The sequence below is a fragment of the Osmerus mordax genome, chromosome 21 (assembly GCF_038355195.1).
Source record: "Osmerus mordax isolate fOsmMor3 chromosome 21, fOsmMor3.pri, whole genome shotgun sequence".
In the NCBI taxonomy this organism is placed as follows: Eukaryota; Metazoa; Chordata; class Actinopteri; order Osmeriformes; family Osmeridae; genus Osmerus; species Osmerus mordax.
Window position 1 is genome coordinate 3242653 of NC_090070.1, and position 22290 is coordinate 3264942.

Sequence of the window (22290 nt, forward strand, 5' to 3'; positions counted from 1 at the left end):
AGTATAGGTCACTTTTAAAATCATGTCATACTTTATAATTATATCCTGGCCATGGATGCATTAATCATTGCATCTGTCTTTCAAAGATGTCAGGTAAAAAGCAATTCACTAATTAATTTTGTCACTCTTGCCTGTCTTCAAAACTTGAGAGCCCTGTGAAATATACATTGTAACTAACATCCGTACACCTCGGATGCTACACTACGAACATGTCGACTCTTGATCTGCCAGGCTAGTGGGTTCCCCTTTGTTCTTTTGGTGAGCAGTCTCACCTACTTACCCGGCGTCATGGAGCCGGCCAGCTAAATAGTTATTTAGTACTAGCATTGCTACCTGCATATACCTACAGCTGGCAGCTATGCTCCGTTTTTCTCCTAGATTCAGACCTAGCCCCGGTAAATTGTAGAGATAGCTAACTACTACACTTCTGTTGTGTGGGAATCACAGGAGCTAACCCAGTCGAAGGACGTACAAAAATACAGGAGCACACCCCACAATTTCCCCAGAAATTGTACCTTCTCTAGTTAGTTATGTTATTAATTTGTTTACAATATTTTCAGGCTTCAACCAGTGCTGCTCAAGCAGAAAGACAGAGTCAGGGAGAGAAAAAGAAAGATTTGTTAGGCATTGAACAAAGAGTAGGAGAGGAGGACAGCATCAAACATGCTGCTGTGAGAGAGCCAGCTGAAGCAACAGGTGATGTGGACAAACAGATATAGAAACAGGCAGGTAAGAAAGCAGGGGCGTACGTCGCTAACTCAGTTAGCAGGGGCGTACGTCGCTAACTCAGTTAGCTGGATTTGATTGTTGACGATTTGTCATTATCTTGGATTGTTCGGTTCTTCGAAGCTCATCCTGGACTATGCTGTCATAGCAACAGGTTTGTAAGCTTAAACCTGCTCGGGAGCAGGTTTATTTTATGTAAACACGATTAGATTGAGGCTTTACAAGCAGAACACACATACAGGAAGTCTGTCACAGACATGTCTTGTCCGTTTTTACTACAGGAACCTGTTGCAGAAGGTGCAGGAATAATTAGCAGAATTTAACATGAAACCGAATTAATTGCTCATTGCGTGATAGGCTCCTTAAGCACAGCGCGATATGCTAGCCTATACTTTTTGAGAGGATAGCCTATCGTTTTTTTGTGAGGGTGTCATTTACATAATACATTTGTTGAAACCACATGACATATGACATTAAAGATGATAAATGAAAATCTGAAAGTATAAAAAAAAAAAAACATAGGCCTAGCTTACTGTAACTAGAGAGGGTACAATTTCTGGGGAAATTGTAGGGTGTGCTTGCTTGCGTCGGTTGCACAGGGGTCCGTTTTTGAATGACATTTTTACAACTGATATTTCTGTATATTTTATATAAAAATGAATACTTATTATTTATAAAGATTACATAAATTTAAAAGCATTTTTTTTGCTGCTCACTTACAAATGAAAATACGAGTGAAGTGTAGAATGAAATAGATGTCTTCTCATTTCCCCTGCAAGAGGCAGCCTCATCGTTGAATCAAAATGAATAAATTTGGCAGACCGGTGTAAAAATTGACCTAATCTCTATGACTTAAACGTCCTTTTAAGTTTTCCCTTCTCGTGATATTTTCAGGCATTTAGCCTACTCATATTGCATTCATTCATTAATAAAGAACCCCCTTTAAAGATTATTCTACGACGTTACCGGCAGTAGAAGATGGAATCGCGATTCAAACAGTACCATCTACTAACTGAAAATATGCCCCCCAAAAATCGCTCATTCATAAAAAGCTCACTGGTAGCGATCATTGTCAGTAACAACGCAAAATGCGATATAGCCCTGTGCGGAGAAGCTGCCCCGGTAAATTCTACTACTACAGTACAGTACTAGACTACTGCTGTGTTCGTCTTGGTAGCGATTGCGTTGGTTGAATTCGATTAAACGTTCCGTTGTACGGTTTAGGCTGAAATTAATTATTTTCATTAACAGATTGACAAAGTTTAGACTGTGGCAATGAAGTTCAGGTTAGTATTCAGTTTCACCTATTGAAAGACTTTTGATTTAACCCTTGTGTTATCTTCGGGTCATTCTGACCCATCAGTCATTGTGACCCACCGTCGTATTGCGACAAATTTACCTCATACAAAAACAAAGTGAAGCATTTTCTTTTAACTGTCGGGCTGTCTCAGACCCCCCACATTTAAATGGTTAAAAGAAAATTCTTTTTATTTGTTTTTTGTATTGGGTAAAATTGGGTAAACACAATGATGGTTCGTTATGAACCTTTGGGTCATGTGACCCGAAGGCAGCACGAGGGTTAAGTACTGTAAGGGGAGTGCCGAACATGTTCTGTCGCCGTTTGACTTCCTAAACAGCTGTGTAAGTTAGATGTTTTTGTAGTGTGTCTCGCGTAGGCTACAGCGTTGCAATGAGCAACACTGGTTTGAAACCACAGGTAATGATAATTTCACCAACAAATCGTTTACTTGTAATGTAATGTCATAATAAATCCTACAACGAAAATGTATTTGTGAGGAATGTTTATTTTAACGATTGAAAACCGATGCATCATAGACCACTGTAGTATGTGTTGCCCGGTCAACAGAGGCTAATTTCATGCTAATGCTTCAGTGAAATAGTAGACTACCGTCTACCTCTCTCCGAAAGTAGATGTGGGCCTACTTCCTTAATAATATCAGCTAATAATGTACATTACATTTCACAATTGTGTTTCACATCACAAAGTAAAATGAGTAAATAGTTAGCACCCTGGCCTCTTTTCTTGTGGCGTTCCTTCAGCTGCCTTGCAGTAAAGCTATAGTTAGCCTAGCTATCCCCCAAGTTAACAGATGCGAAACGAATGTTCTGGCAAAGTTAGTCACGCGTGTTTTCGTGATGTTAGTGACGCAGTGACGTTAGTAACGTCAGTGACTGTGGCTAGCAAATTAGCCACCGTTAGCTTCACTTTTCGCCACAAAAACTTAACTTAAGCCTAAACCATGCAACAGAACGTAAATTCCAATAGAAGCAACTCAATCGCTACCAAGACGAAACTTTTGACACCTACGTTGTCTATGTAGGCCAAATATTGACTGAGTTTTAGGGGGGCAAAAAGAAATAATAATATATATGTGAGAGAACAAAGGTTGTGCTCTCGCCGAAGGCTTGAGCACACCCAATGAGCAGCATGAGTGGTCAACATAGTGCAATCAGATACTGGGTTAAATAATGAATGAATGTCAGTGGGAGTCCTTGGCCTGGTTGAAGAGGCCAGTAGCAGATGGAAAGAAACTGTTCTTACGCCTGGGACACACTGGCTGCGAAGCGCCTGGACGCGCCGTGCAGTGCCACGATCGTCTACGATCTGCTACGACTGAGCAAAAGCTGTTCACCAGACGCGCATTTCACCGCGCCGGTCACCAAGCCTTTCAGCTACTCTGAGCTTTCCTTTACGCTGACATGGTACATAAACATGGCATTGGATATATCCCAGCATTGATCCTTATCTACGTCGTCCTTGTAAAATTGTTGCTGACATAGACAACAACTCCCTGTGCTTTTCAACTTCGAGAATTCATTTGATGCTGATTTTAGAAATCGACTTGGGGGTTCTCTCTCGGTAAGCTATGTCTGCGTGTGTGTTGTGTGCAACGCGTGACAACTCGTTTCTCTCAAACAAACAAAACAACTACGGGCATGCTAGCTCAACGGATCAATCCGTTTATTTTCATTCGTTTTCATCAGGGTAACCACAAAGGACGTTCGTTACCAACATTGTGTAATTATAAAGTCTACAACTTTACAAATGTTCACCGTAATCTACAATTAATGGAGTAAAATCTTAATGTTTTTTTATTCAAATATATCAACTAATATGGTGTATTTCATCATCCTGCAGCCGATTTCGCAAGCGTCTCGTGAAAAAATTAGACCAGCTGCCGAAACGATCGCTGCAGATCGCAGGCGATTGCAGCGCTTCACAGCGCTTCGCAGCCAGTGTGGTCGGTCCCATTTGATAGCATGGGCGCCGAAAGAAAAAGGAGGCGCTTCCAGGCGCGTCGCAGCAGATCGCAGCCGATCGCAGGCAGTGTGTCCCAGGCGTTATGGTGTGAGGTTTTGGTCCTGATGGACCGCAGCCTTCTGCCGGAGGGGAGTAGCTGGAACAGGGAGTGGCCAGGGTGGGAGGGGTCGGCTACAATCTTCTTCGCTCGCCTCAGGGTCCTCGAGGTGTGCAGGTCCTCGAGGGTAGGCAGATTGCAGCCGATCACCTTCTCAGCAGTGGGGATGATACGCTGCAGTCTGCTCTTGTCCTTGGCAGTGGCAGCAGCGTACCAGATGTTGATGGAAGAGGTGAGGATGGACTCAATGATGGCTGTGTAGAAGTGCACCATCATTGTCTTTGGCAGGTTGAATTTATTCAGCTGCCGTAGGAAGTACATCCTCTGTTGTGCTTTCTTGGTGAGGGAGCTGATATTCAGTTCCCACTTGAGGTCCTGGGAGAGGATGGTGCCCAGGAAGCAGAAGGACTCCACAGTGTTGACTGGGAAGTCGCACAGGGTGATGGGGGTGAGTTGGGCTGTATTCTTCCTGAAGTCCACAACCATCTCCACTGTCTTAAGAGCATTGAGCTCTAAGTTGTTCTGGCTGCACCAGGTCACCAGGTTGTCAGCTTCCCACCTATAATCAGACTCGTCCCCGTCAGAGATGAGCCCAATGAGGGTGGTGTCGTTCGCAAACTTCAGAAGTTTGACAGATGGATGACTGGAGGTGCAACTGTTGGTGTACAGGGAGAAGTGCAGAGGGGAAAGGACGCAGCCATGAGGAGATCCGGTGCTGATGGACCGGGACACAGCTTAACACACTGCTTCCTGTCAGACAGGAAGTCTGTGATCCACCTGCAGGTGGAATTGGGCACGTTCAGCTGGGAGAGCTTGTCCTGAAGCAGGGCGGGGATGATGGTGTTGAAGGCAGAGCTGAAATCCACAAACAGGATCCTGGCGTAGGATGCTGGGGAGTCCAGGTGCTGTAGGGTAAGTGGAGGGCGCCTACCATGGCTGCAGGTCCAGATGCTGCTTGTCTACCCCCCCCCCCCCACTCCCCGTTGCAAGTATCGTGTTTTGTAAATGTTGTTGTGCTTATGTGCTGAGGTTTTTGTCTGTTCCCACACTGTACTCCTCTAGGAGCATTGTCTGGGTGTTGCCTTTTTCTCTCCTCCTCTCTCCTCATGTTATGCTGTAACTTTCTAGTTGGCGCCGAAATTGGCTGCCTAGGTAGGCTCTCCTACCAAAGTAAATTCCTTGTCTGTGCAAACTTTCATGGCGAATAAAAACCCATTCTGATTCTGATTCTGATGTTAACGGCATCATCCACAGATCTGTTGGCTCTGTAGGCAAACTGCAGTGGGTCCAGGAAAGGGTCGGTGATGGATTTGAGGTGTGCCAGCACAAGGCGCTCAAAATACTTCATAACCACAGAGGTCAGGGCGATGGGTCTGTAGTCATTGAGTCCTGTTGGCTTTGGCTTTTTGGGCACAGGGATGATGGTGGAGGACGTGAGACAGGCTGGCACATGGCATGTCTCTAGGGAGGTGTTAAAGATGTTGGTAAACACCGGAGACAGCTGGTCAGCGCAGTGCTTGAGGGTGGCAGGAGAGACAGAGTCTGGCCCAGCTACTTTGCGGGGGTTCTGCCTCTTGAAAAGTCTGTTAACTTCACCCTCCTGAATGGAGAGAGTCGTCACTGTAGAGGGGGGAGGCCACATGGGTGGGAGGGGGTCCAATTGTCTTTCAAATCGAACTCGTTCAGGTCCTTGGCCAGGCGGGAGTCATTAGTGGAGTGGGGGGCTCTGGGCTTGTAGTTGGTAATCTGCCTGAGCCCTCTCCAGACAGAAGCAGAGTCGTTAGCAGAGAACTGGCGCTTCAGTCTCTCTGAGTACAGTCGTTTAGCCTCTCTCACCGCCTTGCTAAACCAGTTCTTTGACTCCTTGAATCTGTCTCTATCCCCACTCCTAAATGCTTCCTCCTTCTCTGACCTCAACCTTCTGAGCTCTGCTGAGAACCAGGGCTTGTCGTTGTTGAAGTTCACCCTGGTGCGTGTTGGTATACAGAAGTCCTCACAGAAGCTGATGTATGATGTCACAGCCTCTGTGAGTTCATCCAGACTATTGGTAGCAGTCGTGAACACATCCCAGTCAGTACAGTCCAAGCACGCCTGCAGATCCTCCATAGCCTCACTGGTCCACTGTTTTGATGTCCTCACAACAGGTTTACAGAGCTTTAATTTCTGCCTGTATGCAGGGATTAGATGCATGGCATGGTCAGAGTGACCCAGTGCTGCACGAGGGACGGCGTGGTAGGCTCTACTGACTGTAGTGTAGCAGTGATCCAGAGTGTTCTCTTCTCTGGTTGGGCATTTGATGAATATGCCACTGCATACTTATGCATACTTATGAATAATTATGTTTTTTTTTTTATATAGAATAGAAGTATGCAGTGGCATAACGACATCTCTGATGTTGATAACAAACCAAACCGTTTAAAAATCGGTTGAAAATTGATCAAGTTATGGTTATTTAAAAAGTACAGGTGGCTGGGCGGTGAGGGAAGCGGGCTAGTAATCTGAAGGTTGCCAGTTCGATTCCCGGCCGTGCAAAAATGACGTTGTGTCCTTGGGCAAGGCACTTCACCCTACTTGCCTCGGGGAAAATGTCCCTGTACTTACTGTAAGTCGCTCTGGATAAGAGCGTCTGCTAAATGACTACATGTAAATGTACATGTAGCACCAACACAATGTTATGGTTGAGCGAGTTGACTGTAGCAAGATGGCCGCCATGTGCGGACGTTCTAGACTCCGCCGTAAGACATCTAGCCTTTATATATATCTATGGTTGTGAATGTGTGTGTGTATGTGAGAGACGCGGGAGCGACCGAGAGACGGAGGGAGAACAGGGAAAGGAAATGCAGTTGAACGAATACGCTGCGTGTTTTAAATAGTGTTAAAAAATTATAATAATAACGAAACGCAATATGTGGCGGCCGGTGTTGATTCTGTGGCGCACCACCTCAAATTGTTGGGAAACACTGCTGTGTTTGAGGTTTAGTATCGTATGTAGCCTACTCATACTTTAGTTCCACACCAAAATGGTTTGGTATGGAACTAAAGACAGGCACTGTAAACATCCATGCTATGTGGCCACTGAGTCACCCCAGATTTGACCATGGTCTGTGCCAACTTGAACATTTAAGGGATAGTTACATTTTAACAGTAGTCAATAACTACCGTTTGTACAAGTGGAATCCTTCGAAATATTAAATTTGAGTCACCACCAGTTTGCCTTTCAGTGTCACAGACTTACCAGAATCGTAGGTAGGTGGTTTCATGTCCCCCTGGTTCAGCTCTGTTCCATATTTGAGTTTGTGGTATTTTGCCCTGAGGGAAAAAGTCCGGAAAAGGACAATGAAAAAAGGACAAATTAAATTAAGGGACAATAAGGGACATTAGAGGGCCCCTTTTGGCTCTGAAGATACACATCATGGATGAAAGATGTTGGTAGTTGATAGGATCCAGGCCCCATTCTATCCCACTGGGGGGGTACATGAAGTCTCTGTTGCAGTATTTGAATTTGATTAATTCGATAGTGACGGGACTGCCCTGTCCATCCTGTCCTATTATAACAACAAGCACATAATGAGAAATAATTTAAAAAAAATATATGCATATATGTATATATGAACGAAAAGAGCGAATAGCGTCTTACTGAGTGTACTTCGTGACTGCCATTTGACTGTAAGTAACCAGAGTTTGTTTCATTCATTTGTGTTTAGCTAAAACTGTGTCTCAAGGACAGAGGGTAAGGGTATAGCAGCTAAATTTCTCAATAGGTAGCTAGCTAGAGATCAAGTTTCAAGGTACTTGCCGCCGAGTGAGACCCTGGCTTTGTTTGCATAATTAGGGCCATTGTAGAATTTGGTTAAATAGCTCTGACTTCTGTAATCGGATTCAGAGCGAATTGTGTCTTACTGAGTGTACTTCGTGACTGCCATCTGACTGTAAGTAACCAGAGTTTGTTTCATTCATTTGTGTTTAGCTACAACTTTGTCTCAAGGACAGAGGGTAAGGGTATAGCAGCTAAATTGGTCAATAGGTAGCTAGCTAGAGGTCGAGTTTCAGGGTACTTGCCGCCGAGTGAGACCCTGGCTTTGTTTGCATAATTAGGGCCATTGTCAGCTGCGCCTTTAGCATATTTAAGGCGGCTAGCACTGCAGAGGCAGCCTCGTCTGGCAGCCTCGGTGCACGAAGACTCGGTCGAACAAAGACAGGGAGTCTACCTGCGGGCGTTTGCATCCCATGCTTCTCTGCACGCCCTTGCGCTGACAGAGACATGGATCCGCCCAGAGAACACTGCAACTCCAGCTGCTCTCTCCGTCAACCACTCATTCTCTCATTCACCTCGCTCAACCGGGCGAGGTGGTGGGACAGGTTTGCTTCTTTCCCCACATATTAAATACACATCCAGCCCACTCTCTGTTGCTGCCAAATCATTTGAACACCATTATGTGATGCTAACTGATCCTATTAAAGCATTTTTAGTTGTCCTCTATCGCCCACCAGGGCCGCTAGCTGACTTTGTGGAGGAGCTGGACATGCTCCTCAGCGTCCTCCCGGATGATCGAACACCGCTGATACTCCTTGGGGACTTCAACATCCACCTCGAAGGAACGCAGGCCGTTGACTTCAAGTTTCTTCTGACTTCCTTTGACCTGAAGCTGCTGAACACACCGGCGACCCACAAGGCAGGAAAGCAGCGCGACCTCATCCTGACACATAACTGCATCACTGACTTAACCTCTGTAACCCCACTACACATTTCTGATCACTCCTTCATCCAATTATCTGTCTCTCTCCTTCCAACCCCTACTACCTCCGCTCCCTATCCCCCTCCCATTTCTCCTCCATTGTAACATCCTCCCATTGACAAGTTCATGTCCCACCCCACTGACACTGCCACTAACACCCTGTTATCCACATTAACTGAATCACTCGACACTGTCTGTCCCCTGTCAACCAGGCCTGCGCAATCTTCTCCCTCCTGCCCGTGGCTCACGGATGTTATTCGTGAAGAACGGTCCATCCTTCGGGCAGCTGAGATGAGATGGCGCAAGTCCAAAGACGGTCTTGACCTTGATAAGTATCACTCCCTCCTCAAATCCTTCTCTGCCAGCATAACTGATGCTAAAACCCACTACTTCCTGAACAAAATTAACTCTGCCTCAAACCCTCAAAAACTTTTCTCCACCTTCTCCACCCTTCTTAACCCCCCCACCCCCCCCTCCACCCTGAAGACAGACGACTTGTCCTCCTTCTTTGAGAAAAAAGTTGCTGACATTAGCAGCCGGTTCCCTGAACCCACCTTTCCTACCCACCCACCCTCTATGACTGACCCTACTAAATCTCTAAACTCTTTCTCTCTCCTGTCCGAGGCAGAGATCTCTGACCTCATTCTCTCTCATCGCCCCACCTCCTGTCCCCTTGATCCAGTCCCCTCCCCTCTCTTTCAAACCATCTCTCCCTCCATCATAACTTTTTTTTTCCATGTCCTTAACTCTTCTCTTACTTCCGGCACTTTCCCCTCTGCCTTCAAACAGGCCAGAGTTAGCCCTCTACTCAAAAAACCCTCCCTTAACCCAGCCGTCCTCCAGAACTACAGACCAGTATCACTGCTACCCTTCTTTTCTAAAACAATTGAACGCGCTGTCTCTAACCAACTGTCAAACTTTCTCTCTCAGAACAACCTGCTTGACCCCAACCAATCGGGCTTCAAGACTGGCCACTCCACAGAAACTGCCCTCCTGTCAGTCACCACTGCCCTCCAGTCTGCCAGAGCGGCTTCGAGGTCATCCGTCATCATTCTGCTGGACCTTTCTGCAGCGTTTGATACGGTTAACCATCATATCCTGCTCGCCAGACTTTCTGAAATGGGCATCACTGGCACTGCACTTCATTGGATCTCATCCTACCTGTCGGGAAGATCCTACCAGGTCTCCTGGGGATGCAAAGTGTCAGGACCCCGCCAGCTCTCCAGTGGTGTACCACAGGGCTCTGTCCTTGGACCCCTCCTCTTCTCTCTGTACACCACCTCGCTTGGACCAATCACCACCTCCCATGGCTTCTCCTACCACTGCTACGCTGACGACACGCAGCTGTACCTGTCGTTCCCCCCGACTGATCCGAGGATCTCAGCTAGGATTGAGGCCTGCCTCGCAGACATCTCCGACTGGATGACCAAGCACCACCTCCAGCTGAACCTCACCAAAACAGAACTTCTCATCATCCCGGCCAAGCCTTCCGTCTCCCACGAGCTCTCGATCATCCTGGGATCTGCGACGGTGACCCCTTAATCCTCTGCCAGGAACCTCGGGGTGACCATGGATGACGAGCTCTCCCTCACAGCCAACATTGCTGCGATCTCCCGGTTGTGTATATTCACCCTCTACAACATCCGGAAGATCAGGAGATGTCTGAGCATTCCACCCAGCTGCTAGTCCAAGCACTTGTCCTCTCAAAGTTGGACTACTGCAACTCGCTGCGCGCCGGTCTCCCAGCATGCGCAACCCGCCCTCTCCAGAGGATTCAGAACGCGACGGCCCATTTGGTCTTCAATCTACCCAGACGCTCCCATGTTACCCCGCTCCTCATCTCCCTCCACTGGCTTCCCATCACGGTCTGTATCAGATTCAAGACTCTGGTACTGACCTTCCGAGCGGTGAACGGGACTGCACCCGACTACATCAAGTCTCTCCTCCAGCCTTACACCCCCACCCGCCACCTACGGTCTTCTTCTGACAACCGTCTGGTGGTCCCACCGCTCAAGAGCACCCGGTCCCAACACAAGCTCTTCTCCTGTCTGGCCCACCAAAGGTGGAATCAACTCCCCTGTCTCCCCACCTTCAAGAAAAGGCTCAAGACGCACTTGTTCCGGGAGTACAACGGCACTTAGGAATGCTTGGCTGGATCTGATGTTAGTTTCCTCCAGAATCAGAATGACTCTTATTGAGAGACTTGTTTCTCTTGTTGGTTGGTTGTAACGGATTTAAATTCTTGTACTCGCTGTGAAATATTTTTTACTGTTGATTGTTTTTCTACAGGTACACTTGCACTTTTGAGTTTCATGTTGTTTAATTGTAACTTGTTTAACTGCATGCTCTTATGGTTCTTCACTTTGGCACTTATTTGGTTTTCACAATGTATGCTTCATGTTTTGGCTGCTCGCAATGTTCGGGGCTATCTCGTTGTTATGATCAGTGACCTATGCACTTTTGTAAAGCTCTCTCTTGGAAGTCGCTTTGGATAAAAGCATCTGCTAAATGCATAAATGTAAATGTAAAGCTAGCTCTTCCTTGACGCCGTTCACCTGTTATATACTTGAGTGAGATTCACGGATTCACACCCGTTACACACACATATATGTGTGTGTATATACACACACATCAGAGAGAGAGAGAGACAGATAAACAAAATTACAAAAAAGCAAGAGTGAACAGCCAGTAAAGGAAAAAGAGAAAACGAGATAGTGAACAACAGAGAAAGTTGGAAAGAGAGCAAAGGAGACGTCAACGGAGAGAGAGGGAGACAGAGAAAGGGTGAGCATGGGTGAAAGACAGAGACGAGGAGCTTGAGAGTCAAGAACAGTTTGTTCTGATGCTCCAATCGAGAGGTGGTCTGGGAGACATGTTGTGCATGTTCTCTTCATAGCTGCTCTTCCCTCTCACGAGACTTACCATGCTTTAAGCCTGTGTCTCCACCACATCACCCATGTGGTCAGGACTGAACTGCGTTTGTGTGTGTGGGTGAGTGTGTGTATGTGCGTACATGATAAAGGGAGAGGTTGAGTGTTTGTGTATGTGAATTAGTGTGTGTGAGGGTGTTTCAGGCAACCAGTCGGTATAATCCCTAGGTCGCCTGGAGTGTGATAAGTAGAACAGGGATGTGATGCCGCACATCAATCCCAAGATAAAGGAAGGTGCGCCTAGCACATGATTGCGTGAATGCTGTTCTGGGGACAGGATGTCTGCCTGGAACTACGTTTCCCACTATTCCGTTTGTGTGTGTTTAGCATGTGACATAATCCTGGGTGTGAGATGAATGTAATATATGGTTCAATAGTGAGTGAGTCAGTATGTATGTAGTATGTGTCTGTGTGTATGTGTGTGCGGTGTGTGTGTGTGTCTGTCTGTCTGTGGGAACTAGCATGTATCACATTCACATGGAAGGATTTTACAAATGTAGAACAAGAAAGTAAGAGAAAAAACAAGAGTATTTCTTGTAACTGGTTCTCTCATTAAATGGGCATGTGTCAGCATGCATGTGTGCCGACACATATGATCACAGGCTAACCCTGTTTGTTGGAGTGTGTGTACACATTGTGCATACAGAACCCACCTCTCCTGTTTTAGGGCGTACTCCAGCATCTTGATCCTCCTGACCAGATCCTTCTTCAGGTTCTCCTGTCCCTTCCTCTCCCCCTGCAGGAAGGCTATCTGGGCCTAGGAGAGAACATCAGATACGTGATACACAAAAACACAAGTTCATCCCAGGTTACAAATTATTGTATGCCATAAGTGTCATGGAATGTACTTGAATGGAATGACACACAGTTGCACCACAATCAAGAATTCCCAGGGTTACTGATGAAAACTGCTGATATCCTTGAACTATTTTGAGGCTGTGTGGTGATGGCAGCCTTTATCACAGCTCATATCATTTCAATGAAATAATCAGAGGACCTATTCCTTGAAGTTAAGATATACAGACAGAAAAAGAGAAAGTGATAGAGACAGGGAGAAAGAGAGGAAGAGACAGATGTATATTACATTTACAATACAGTCACAAATGCATTCCGTTTTTGTGTAGGCTTTGCCCATGACAAACTAGTCTCTCAATCTATTTACCGTTTTCTAAACACTGGTTGACTGTAGACACAAGTCTGAAGACTGATTCAGTTCAACCTCCTGACACCTTCCGAGTACTTATGGGGTTCTGGAGATTTGACACCAGATCTGCTGTCATGGTGACCAGCTGGCTGGTTAGTGAGTGAGTGAGTGAAGAGGCTAATTGAAGCCGATCAGCCAGGCCACACAGGGACAGAGGGCACTCCCAGTGCTTAATCCCATTAAACAGAAACAGAAAAATGGAAAGGTTCCTCCTAATCACAGACACTCTCCAGTCCCTGACACTTCTGCCATTTCTGCTCTCCCTCTTAGACACATACATGTTAGTCATTTAGCAGACACAAATGGAAAGGTATCACACTCACACACACAAAAGTTTTCTAGGAATTTCTAGGAATAGGGAAGAGGGCAACAGAAAGCACTGTGTTGTTTGAGGAAGCAGAGTAATCCTGAGGGAGACTCAATCGAGATAATGAGCTATTTGCAAAACAAGCAATCCCATAATAACCTACACCCACATATCAACACGCACACACACAAACAAACGCGGTCCATCTTTAGCTGCTCTATGAATTTAATTGTCCTGTGAATTCAGAAACAAATTTTTCCAATGATTATCTTGACTTTATGTTGAATACAATTGAGTTACATACCCTTGACATAATCCTGTAATTCTTAATAAAAAAAATATACTGGGGGAAAAAAATTTGGACACAGAATATGCTACGCAAAAGCATGCTGGAAATAGCTTTGATTAATTAATAAATCAGACATAAAATTAATTTGGCCGGGGTTTTCTCAAAGGCCATTTATTTACGAACAGCAAATGTGGCAAATACTGGAGTTCTATGGGGGGTGCTAGTTTTACCTAGGCAGAGTTGTTCAACCGTGTCACAGGAGTTGTGCACTATGCCCTTCTGAGGTATGAACCACACATAAGCTAATAGCCCATGTAGAAACTGCGAGATACCTCTCCAAAATGGCTGACTGTCTCTCTTCACATTCCTGTGGGTGGTTTGTGGAGGGTCTAGGGGGGCAGTTAGTCCATATAAGATTGAATGCACGTACACTCTAACCAAAACAAGTCCCCTTTTGTATACAATTTGTCGAATTTAATTCTTGTGTATAGAGAGAGAAACACAGACACATAACTTTGCATTCTTTGTTTTGTTGACATATTTTTTTTTTTTTAAGCTTGATTTCTTTACTTTCAGTTAGATAATACAATGCATTACTTTTGGTGGCAATAATGTCATCTCACATACATATCAGAATGACATCTTCTGAGAAATTGAAGACATGTATTTTTTTAGGTTATGGATGTTCGAAGTTTTGCATTTTGTTTCGAAGGTAATTTCTTTGCGTGCGTAATCCTAAAGAACCGAGGGAATAGACAAAATACCTGTGTCAGGGTTACTGCTGTCAATAAAACATACATGAAGTAAACAAATAAACATTATTTTGACCGAGGCCTGGCCAATACAGCCCATCAACTCTCCAAAGTGAGGGAGCAAAACTGATCAATCACCTGATCTGAACGTACTCAACGAGGACAATCATGATCAATTTGACAATTGTGTTTAGCTAATAGACTGGAGTAAATTCACGATGTAGTATTGACATCAAACACTCACTCAGATCAATGACTAAAATAAAAACACACAAACCATATTGCCAACTCATGAACGCTTTAGAATGACCCCCAATTCCAATCCACATAAACGACCATGGTCCTGTTCCACAAACCACACCATAGACCTAACCGACTTGAGCTTTAATCTTATGCAATGAATCACAAGAGTCTAATCCGGAGTGAAGCCTCGTTTGTGCAAGACTCTCAGATGTTCGAGATGCCGCCGCCCCCCCCCCCCCCCCCCCTTAATTAGGTGATAAATGTCTGCCCCGCTCTGTCACCTCCGTGTCCTGGCCCTCAACTCTTTCTTTACCTCTCTCTATAACCATTATCACATTTTCTGTCTGCATCTCATTAACCCTTGTGTTATCTTCGGGTCATTCTGACCCATCAGTCATTGTGACCCACCGTCGTATTGTGACAAATTTACCTCATACAAAAACAAAGTGAAGCATTTTCTTTTAACTGTCAGGCCGTCTCAGACCCCCCACATTGGAATGGTTAAAAGAAAATTATTTTTATTTGTTTTTGTATTGGGTAAAATTGGGTAAACACAACGATGGTTCGTTATGAACCTTTGGGTCATGTGACCAGAAGGCAGCACGAGGGTTAACAGGCTACTATAGCTTTCGCTCTCTTTCACTCTTCCCCCAGTTCATGACTTCCTCACACTCAAACTAATCGCTCTCCCTTTTGCTATTACTTTTTTGTTTCCACATTCGTTCATTATTTTAATCTTCCTTTTCTGGGAAGGAGTCTCCTCTTTGCCATCCAATGGCAAAGAGGAGCTCCAGATAGCACAGGCAGGTTTGGGAACCGAAGGAGAAGGGGGCTCCCACACGTAGACAGCGATCCCTCGTCTGGTTACAATGCGAGGTGAAAGCTCACCGGTTACCCTGTGGAAAAGAGACAGGGCGGGACACTTCACATTTACATTTACATTTAGTCATTTAGCAGACGCTCTTATCCAGAGCGACTTACAGTAAGTACAGGGACATTCCCCCGAGGCAAGTAGGGTGAAGTGCCTTGCCCAAGGACACAACGTTAGTTGGCTTGACCGGGAATCGAACTGGCAACCTTCGGATTACTAGCCCGATTCCCTCACCGCTCAGCCACCTGACTCACTTCATCTGACTTAACGTCACAAGTGGGCCTCAACGGTCACTGCGTCTACAACATGAGCTACATGTCATACGATACTAGCTTAGCCGCGTGGGAAGGAAAAACATGTGAACGATCTTAATGTGGATTTAAAGGGATTTGGAGAACAAGGAGATCAAGTGATGCTGTGGGCTTAAAGCCTCAGTTAAGAGAGGTACTTTGCAAAACAAGCTTTTTGGGGGGGTTGTTGTGGTACACAAAAATATGCTTCAGTTCAGGTCTGAGGATGACAGTTCTGAGGATGAGGAAGACCTGAGGATTGCTGCTGTGTTTGCCAAATAATGTGTACAGGTATTCAGATAGCTAGTGACATGCACGGCTCCATAATCATACAATGAATGATCAAATGTCCTCCCCATTATCGGATTATTACCTCCTCTTCTCTGAGAAGTACGTATTCCACAGCCAAAGGGCATCTCTCTACTCCATCCAACTCTCATTCTTTCTCTCTCTGGCTGGTTCTGTTGGTGTTACACCCACAGATTTCTAAATGGAGTGACTCATTGCAGAGCACCACCCAACCGCCTACCATCACCCTGAGAATCTTCCGGGCATTTCCCACCATGCATCCCTGTCCCTTTTCCAATTCTTTCTTCCAAGGCTTCCCTGGTGATTGCCCCTCATAATCAACTCCGGAGGCACTTAACCCCCTCCCTCCCCATGCCAATCTCGCTGCGGCGTCTTTTCAACTCACCAACAAACTAGTTAATTCAGTAGCTGTTAGCCCAAGCTTAGCTAGTGAGTGTCATTTCATCCAGTCACTGAAATTATTTGTCTCAAAGCTGATGCAATCTTGCAGCGTGCAGAGAATATGGGGGTCAATATAAGGGGGTCTGTTTGGCATTTGTCTGATCAAACTTCTTCATCGCTTAAAGGGGAGCTTGTTTTCGTTTTTTGGGGGATGGTTGAAGCCACAATAGGCACCGCTGCTCCAGTGAGAGCCTCTACAGACACAGCTGTTGGCGCTGTGAGCTGTTAGCACTGTTAGACACCAATAGGGATGAGTTCAGCTGAGGCCCTCAAGATTGACGTCATAACATGTCTGATCCCAAAGGACATTTATGATCAGTTGTTTCTTGTTTCTCACACTCGGCTCTTTGCGTTTGTGGTGTGTATGCTGTATGTGTGTGCACATGATGCCTACTGTAGGCTGCCAGCTGAAATACCCTGGTTGACAGCTAGATAACCATCAAGTCTGTGTGTGGGTGTATGAGACCTTGATGAGTTGTTAAAAATGTGTATGTCGCAGCTTGCTGTGACATTTTCTAATTCTGATCTTGGTTTGACTTGGAGGGAAAACACTGGAGTTCATGCCTCTGCTTCTTGTGTTTTCAGTCTGTATTTCCAGACAATTAGGCTACTGCATGTTTGCAAACTGGATACCAAGTCACCCATATAGGATCACAAGTCAAACAGCCCCAAAAAAAGATGATCAATAGTTTTAGGAATAAACTGCTATACATGTATACAATTTCCACTAATTTGATGCCAACAACAGTATAAAAACAAAACAATACTCTACTAATGTGAAGTTTGCCATTCTTGTGATGTGATGTCAGCAGTCCGTTGCCATGGCTTCTCTTTGCCACTGAGCAGAGAATATTTCTGATCATGCCTCAGTGTACATACATTTGCAGGCTCTTGTGTAGGATATCGACCGTAACCATTGATTTCAATGTAATTGGAAGGTACAGTCGGCTAAAAGAGCATAGCTTATATAAGAAGGAACACAGAGCACATTGCACTGGGCACGCAACTTATGTTACACTTCTTTTACTCTACCATAACGGACACAGATGTTCACACCTAAAGAAGACAGGTCATACCAGTCCCCCAAAAAGATACGTTTGATACAGTGAGATGTGAAATAGCATTGACTATCTTGTCAAGCACCAGGACTCAACAAGAAGAGGTGACAGCACACTAATATTTGTACCCTTTACTGCCCTAACTTTTGTTAAAGTTCAAGGTCAAGTCTTTTATTGTCAGATGCACAGAACAACACAAGGTCAGACTGGGCACTGAAATTCTTAGGACAAGACAGCGCAAAGCAACCTGGCATAACATAACATATAAGTACACAGAACATAGATTACATCTATGATAAGCTAAAATATAGTAAACCTAAATATAAAAATAATATACAATATTCAATACAGTATACTAAACTTCTAATACACATAATAACCTGTACTAATCTTATAAACCTATACTAACCTAAGACAAGTGAAGTACAATAGTGCAATATTGCTGATAATGCAACCAGTAGCTGAAAGTGACAGTGTATAAAGTGACTAGTGAGAAGTGTATAATTGTCCATATCAGTGTCCATTCAGAAGCCTGATGGCCCTTGGAAAAAAACTGTTGTCCAGTCTGAGTGTGCAAGACCGAATGCTTCGGTATCGCCTGCCTGAAGGAAACGGGGTAAAAAGACTGAAGGATGGGTGGTAGCAGTCCCTTAGAATCCTGCCAGGCATCGTGTGTGGTAGGTGTCCTGTAGCGCTGGGAGCTTCCTGCCGATGATGAACTCAGCAGACCGGACCACACTACGTAGGGCCTTGCGGCCCCTGTCTGTGCAGCTCCAATACCACACTGTGATGCGACCAGTCAGTATGCTCTCTATAGTGCATCTGTAAAAGTTAATGAGGATAATTGAGTCCATGCCAAACTTCTTCAGTCTCCTCAAGAAGAAGAGGCGTTTCCGGGCCGCTTTGACCACCTTGTCCGTGTGAGCAGACCAGGTGAGATCATTGCTCATGTTCATCCCGAGGAACCTGATGCAGCTGACCTTCTCCACTTCCACTTCCGTTGATGTGTAGGGGTGCATGCTCCTCCTCCTGCCGCCTCCTATAGTCCACAATCATCTCCTTATTCTTGCTGACGTTGAAAGAGAGGTTATTGTCCTGACACCACAATGTTTACCTTGATCTTTTTTTAATTTTAATAATTAAACTGAAATATAGTGCAATACAAATACAATTTATTATTATTATTATTATTATTATTATTATTATTATGTCAGGGTATCAACCTCCTCTCTGTAGGCTGACTCGTCACTGTCAGAGATGAGGCCCACAATGGTTGTGTCGTCAGCAAACTTAACAAGGAGGTTGGAGCTGTGCGTTGCCACACAGTCGTGAGTGAACAAGGAGAACAGGAGAGGGCTGAGCACACAGCCCTGGGGGGTGCCTGTGTTGGTGATCAATGTGGATGAGGTGCAGTCACCGATTATCACCACCTGTGGCCTCCCCGTCAGGAAGGGGAAGATCCACTTGTATAGGGAGGTGCTTAGTCCCAGGTCCACAAGCTTGGAGACAAGTCTGGAGGGGATGATGGTGTTGATTGCTGAGCTTTAGTCAATGAACAGCATCCTCACATACGTATTCCCTTTGTCCAGGTGGGAGAGAGCGGTGTGCATGGTCAGGGCGATGGCATCGTCTGTAGACCTGTTGGACCGGTATGCAAACTGAATAGGGTCCAGGGTGGGAGGCAGCGAGGAGCAGATGAATGATTTGACTAGCCGCTCGAAGCACTTCATGATGACAGAGGTCAGTGCTATCGGGCGATAGTCGTTCATGCAGGTAACCTTGGTGTTCTTGGGCACAGGGACAATGGTGGTCCTCTTGAAGCAGGTGGGGAGTACAGACATGCTGAGGAATAGGTTGAAGATGTCACTGAAGACCCCTACTAGCTGGTCAGCGCAGCACCTGAGAGCCCTACTTGATATGCCATCTTGGCCAGGTGCCTTGTGAGGGTTGATCTTTTTGAACCAAAGCCTACAGTTAGTGTAGGAACACCACTGGCTAGGCCTTCAGGTAGCTCCACTGGAGGGGGTCACTGTCCCTCTCAAAGCGAACGTAGAAGGCATTCAACTCGTCTGGCAGTAGGACAGAGAACTGGGTCTCACTCTAGCCCCTCCCTTTGTAGTCTGTAATGGCTTTAAGTCCACTCCATATGCGCCTGGGGTCAGAGCCATGGTAGCTGGACTCCACCTTTGTCCTGTAAGCCCTTTTTGGATGTATCCACAAGACACTGCCATGCTAGCTCCTCAGGGTGTCTAACTCTCATTGTAAGGTTACCAAGGCAACTGCTGAGGTTTTACCTATGAGGCAAAGGACACTGTGTGACAGACAGGGAGCAGATAATCCCTGTCATTAGCCACCTTCTCTAAAACAACACTGGTCTGGGACAGAAATTGATAGAGAAATCGATTCTAAATTATTTTATTTTAATGATGAGTGGTGATCTGCAAGGTTATGGAGTATCTGGAAAGTTGTCTTAGCTCTGGGTGTGTTCAGGTATTTCAAGTACATTGCCATGATAGTTAGAAACAGAGATTGAATACACAACCATATATATTCAATTCAATGGTGCCTTAGTTTAGCCTACATGTAGGGAAAATGGGTAACCCACTTAGAAAGACAAAAAATAAAATTTATTCACAATCTAGTTTATTTTGTTACTGCTCCAGATCAGGGCATGGAAGTAACACAGAACTGGCATCTGTGATAACAAAAAAACAAAAAACATACAGAAAGACAGTGATACTGTTAGGAAATGAAAAGGCTGACACTGAATGTTTTCTTCGCTGGACTGATGAGCTGCTTTTGTAATAATTAATCACCAGGACTATGAGCTTAGAATACAGTAGAATTATTTCCAAGCTATTACTACATCTAAGCTCGCTGACCCACATGTAAATGCAGGGGTAAATAATAACAAGAACGAGAATATAGCTGACAGAGAAATCCTAAATATGAGCTAAATGACCACAAATGTACTTAAGACTTAAGTTATATTAGTCCACCCTATGTGTATTTCACGTGTTTCATGTGTAAGGCCACTTCTCTCTCACATGAAATAATTAATGATTTGCCTCCCTCACACTTTTAAAATCAGCCCTTATGTGTGATGGGGTAGTGAACGAACTGGACTTTGCCTTTGATGCACCTCATCTACAGTCACTTTTAACACCTACAAACATATAGCCCTCGCTGTGACACTACATTTCCTAACTCCTATGCTATCGAAACCAGATACTGCCATCTGTATCATAAAATCCCATTGTCATCTCCGACAAAGCACGTGTCATTACCTGTCAAGATTAGCGTGTGTCCCACTATGCAAGCGCCCAAGTGCAGAGCAAACATGGAGCATTCTGGGGCTGCTCTATGTCCTCACGCTTAATCTTCCAGAGTTACAGAACATTGAGTCATCCTGGCACCAACTAGCCCTTAGCCAAACTCCCTACCCTTCACCTTTTCTTCCATCTGCCTGCTGGCTATATGTAACCCTCTGCTACTGTCACATCTGTATTCGGAAAGTCAAGAAACATTTTGGAATGTAGAGTCCTCTGGGGGAATTCCCCGCTTTTTAAATCTGGAGCAGTTTGCTGGCGATGATTCATAAAGAGTGGAAGAGGGAAGGAGAGGGGGATGATAGGCGGAAGGGGAGAAGAGTAGTTAAGAACAGATACCAAGCAAAAGAGTGTGTGTTGTGCTATCATTCAGATGCGAACTTGGAACACAGCCTAATTTTCATAGGCAAAATGAACAGGTCCATTAAAATACCTGGAGAAGGTTGGTACCAGAGGGAATATGATGAATGAGCACAATCAATTACAAAGTACAACTCCATCTATTAGTCTCGCCTGGATTTTTACTCCATGCAAAATAAATCCATTCTAATGCTTGCCTTTGCAAAAGATTTGAGAATCCGACAGACTTAAATAACCCCAGGTTACTATGGAAACCCCAGAATATCTAGACACCAAACAGCAGCAACCATGGATACGTGCATAGCTAATAAGGACCCTGGAGATTGCACATTCCTGAAAGCCTGTGGAAGCACATAAAATTGACATATACACGTAAGAATTTGAACACTCAACCTCTTGATCTACAGTCAAATGCTTTAACTACTGAGCTATACCCCTTTAGACAATATTTATGCTATAAGTTTGTTGCACAACCACTACATGACTCTTTCTTGTCTTTCACTTGACTTGATGCATTGTCTTATCCTGATACCTGTTGTTGGCGATCGTCAACAGTTGCAACGAAGCAATGCACAGAATCTCTTGGTTAAACTTGAAGTGTTGTAGGAGACACACACACACAGGTTTGCAGACGTAGGAACCATTTGGGGAAAAAATCTGCTTTCAGGAGAGAATGGCAGGAGAGTGATTTTCTGGCACCCTCCCTCAGGGAACGCACTGACAAGCGCGAACTTCTGAGGGTGATGGGTCTTTGATTAGAACAAAGAAACTCTCTAAGCACAAAACAGGGCCACGGAGCCAGGGAGGAAGAGGAGGCGTGGGGACAGAAGGAAGAACCCTTGCCAACTGCAGCCTGGGATAAACATATGACTGTATATATCACGACGAGGCGGAGAAGGCGAGTAGCCCCAAAAGTCTGTCTTTTACCTCGCTATTGCATTGCTGCTCTAGAAAGCTGTGGAGGCAGAAGAGGTGACTGGGGTATACTGTATTTCTCAGGACTGGGAGACATGACGTAAGGTCTGACTTGGTCTTGGTGGAACAAATGCCCAGGCCCAGGCCCCC

General features: G+C 45.2%; 1 protein-coding gene across 2 annotated transcripts in view; it reads right to left on the bottom strand.

The window, feature by feature from the left end:
* Positions 1–22290, bottom strand: part of strn (striatin, calmodulin binding protein) — an 80005-nt gene that overhangs the window by 47321 nt on the left and 10394 nt on the right. For both annotated transcript variants that reach the window (XM_067259123.1, XM_067259122.1), the window contains exons 2-3: positions 12426–12529; positions 7342–7415 (exon numbers count right to left, since the gene is read on the bottom strand). In XM_067259123.1, coding sequence (XP_067115224.1) covers positions 7342–7415; positions 12426–12529 — 178 coding nt within the window. The remainder of the gene's footprint in view (positions 1–7341; positions 7416–12425; positions 12530–22290) is intronic.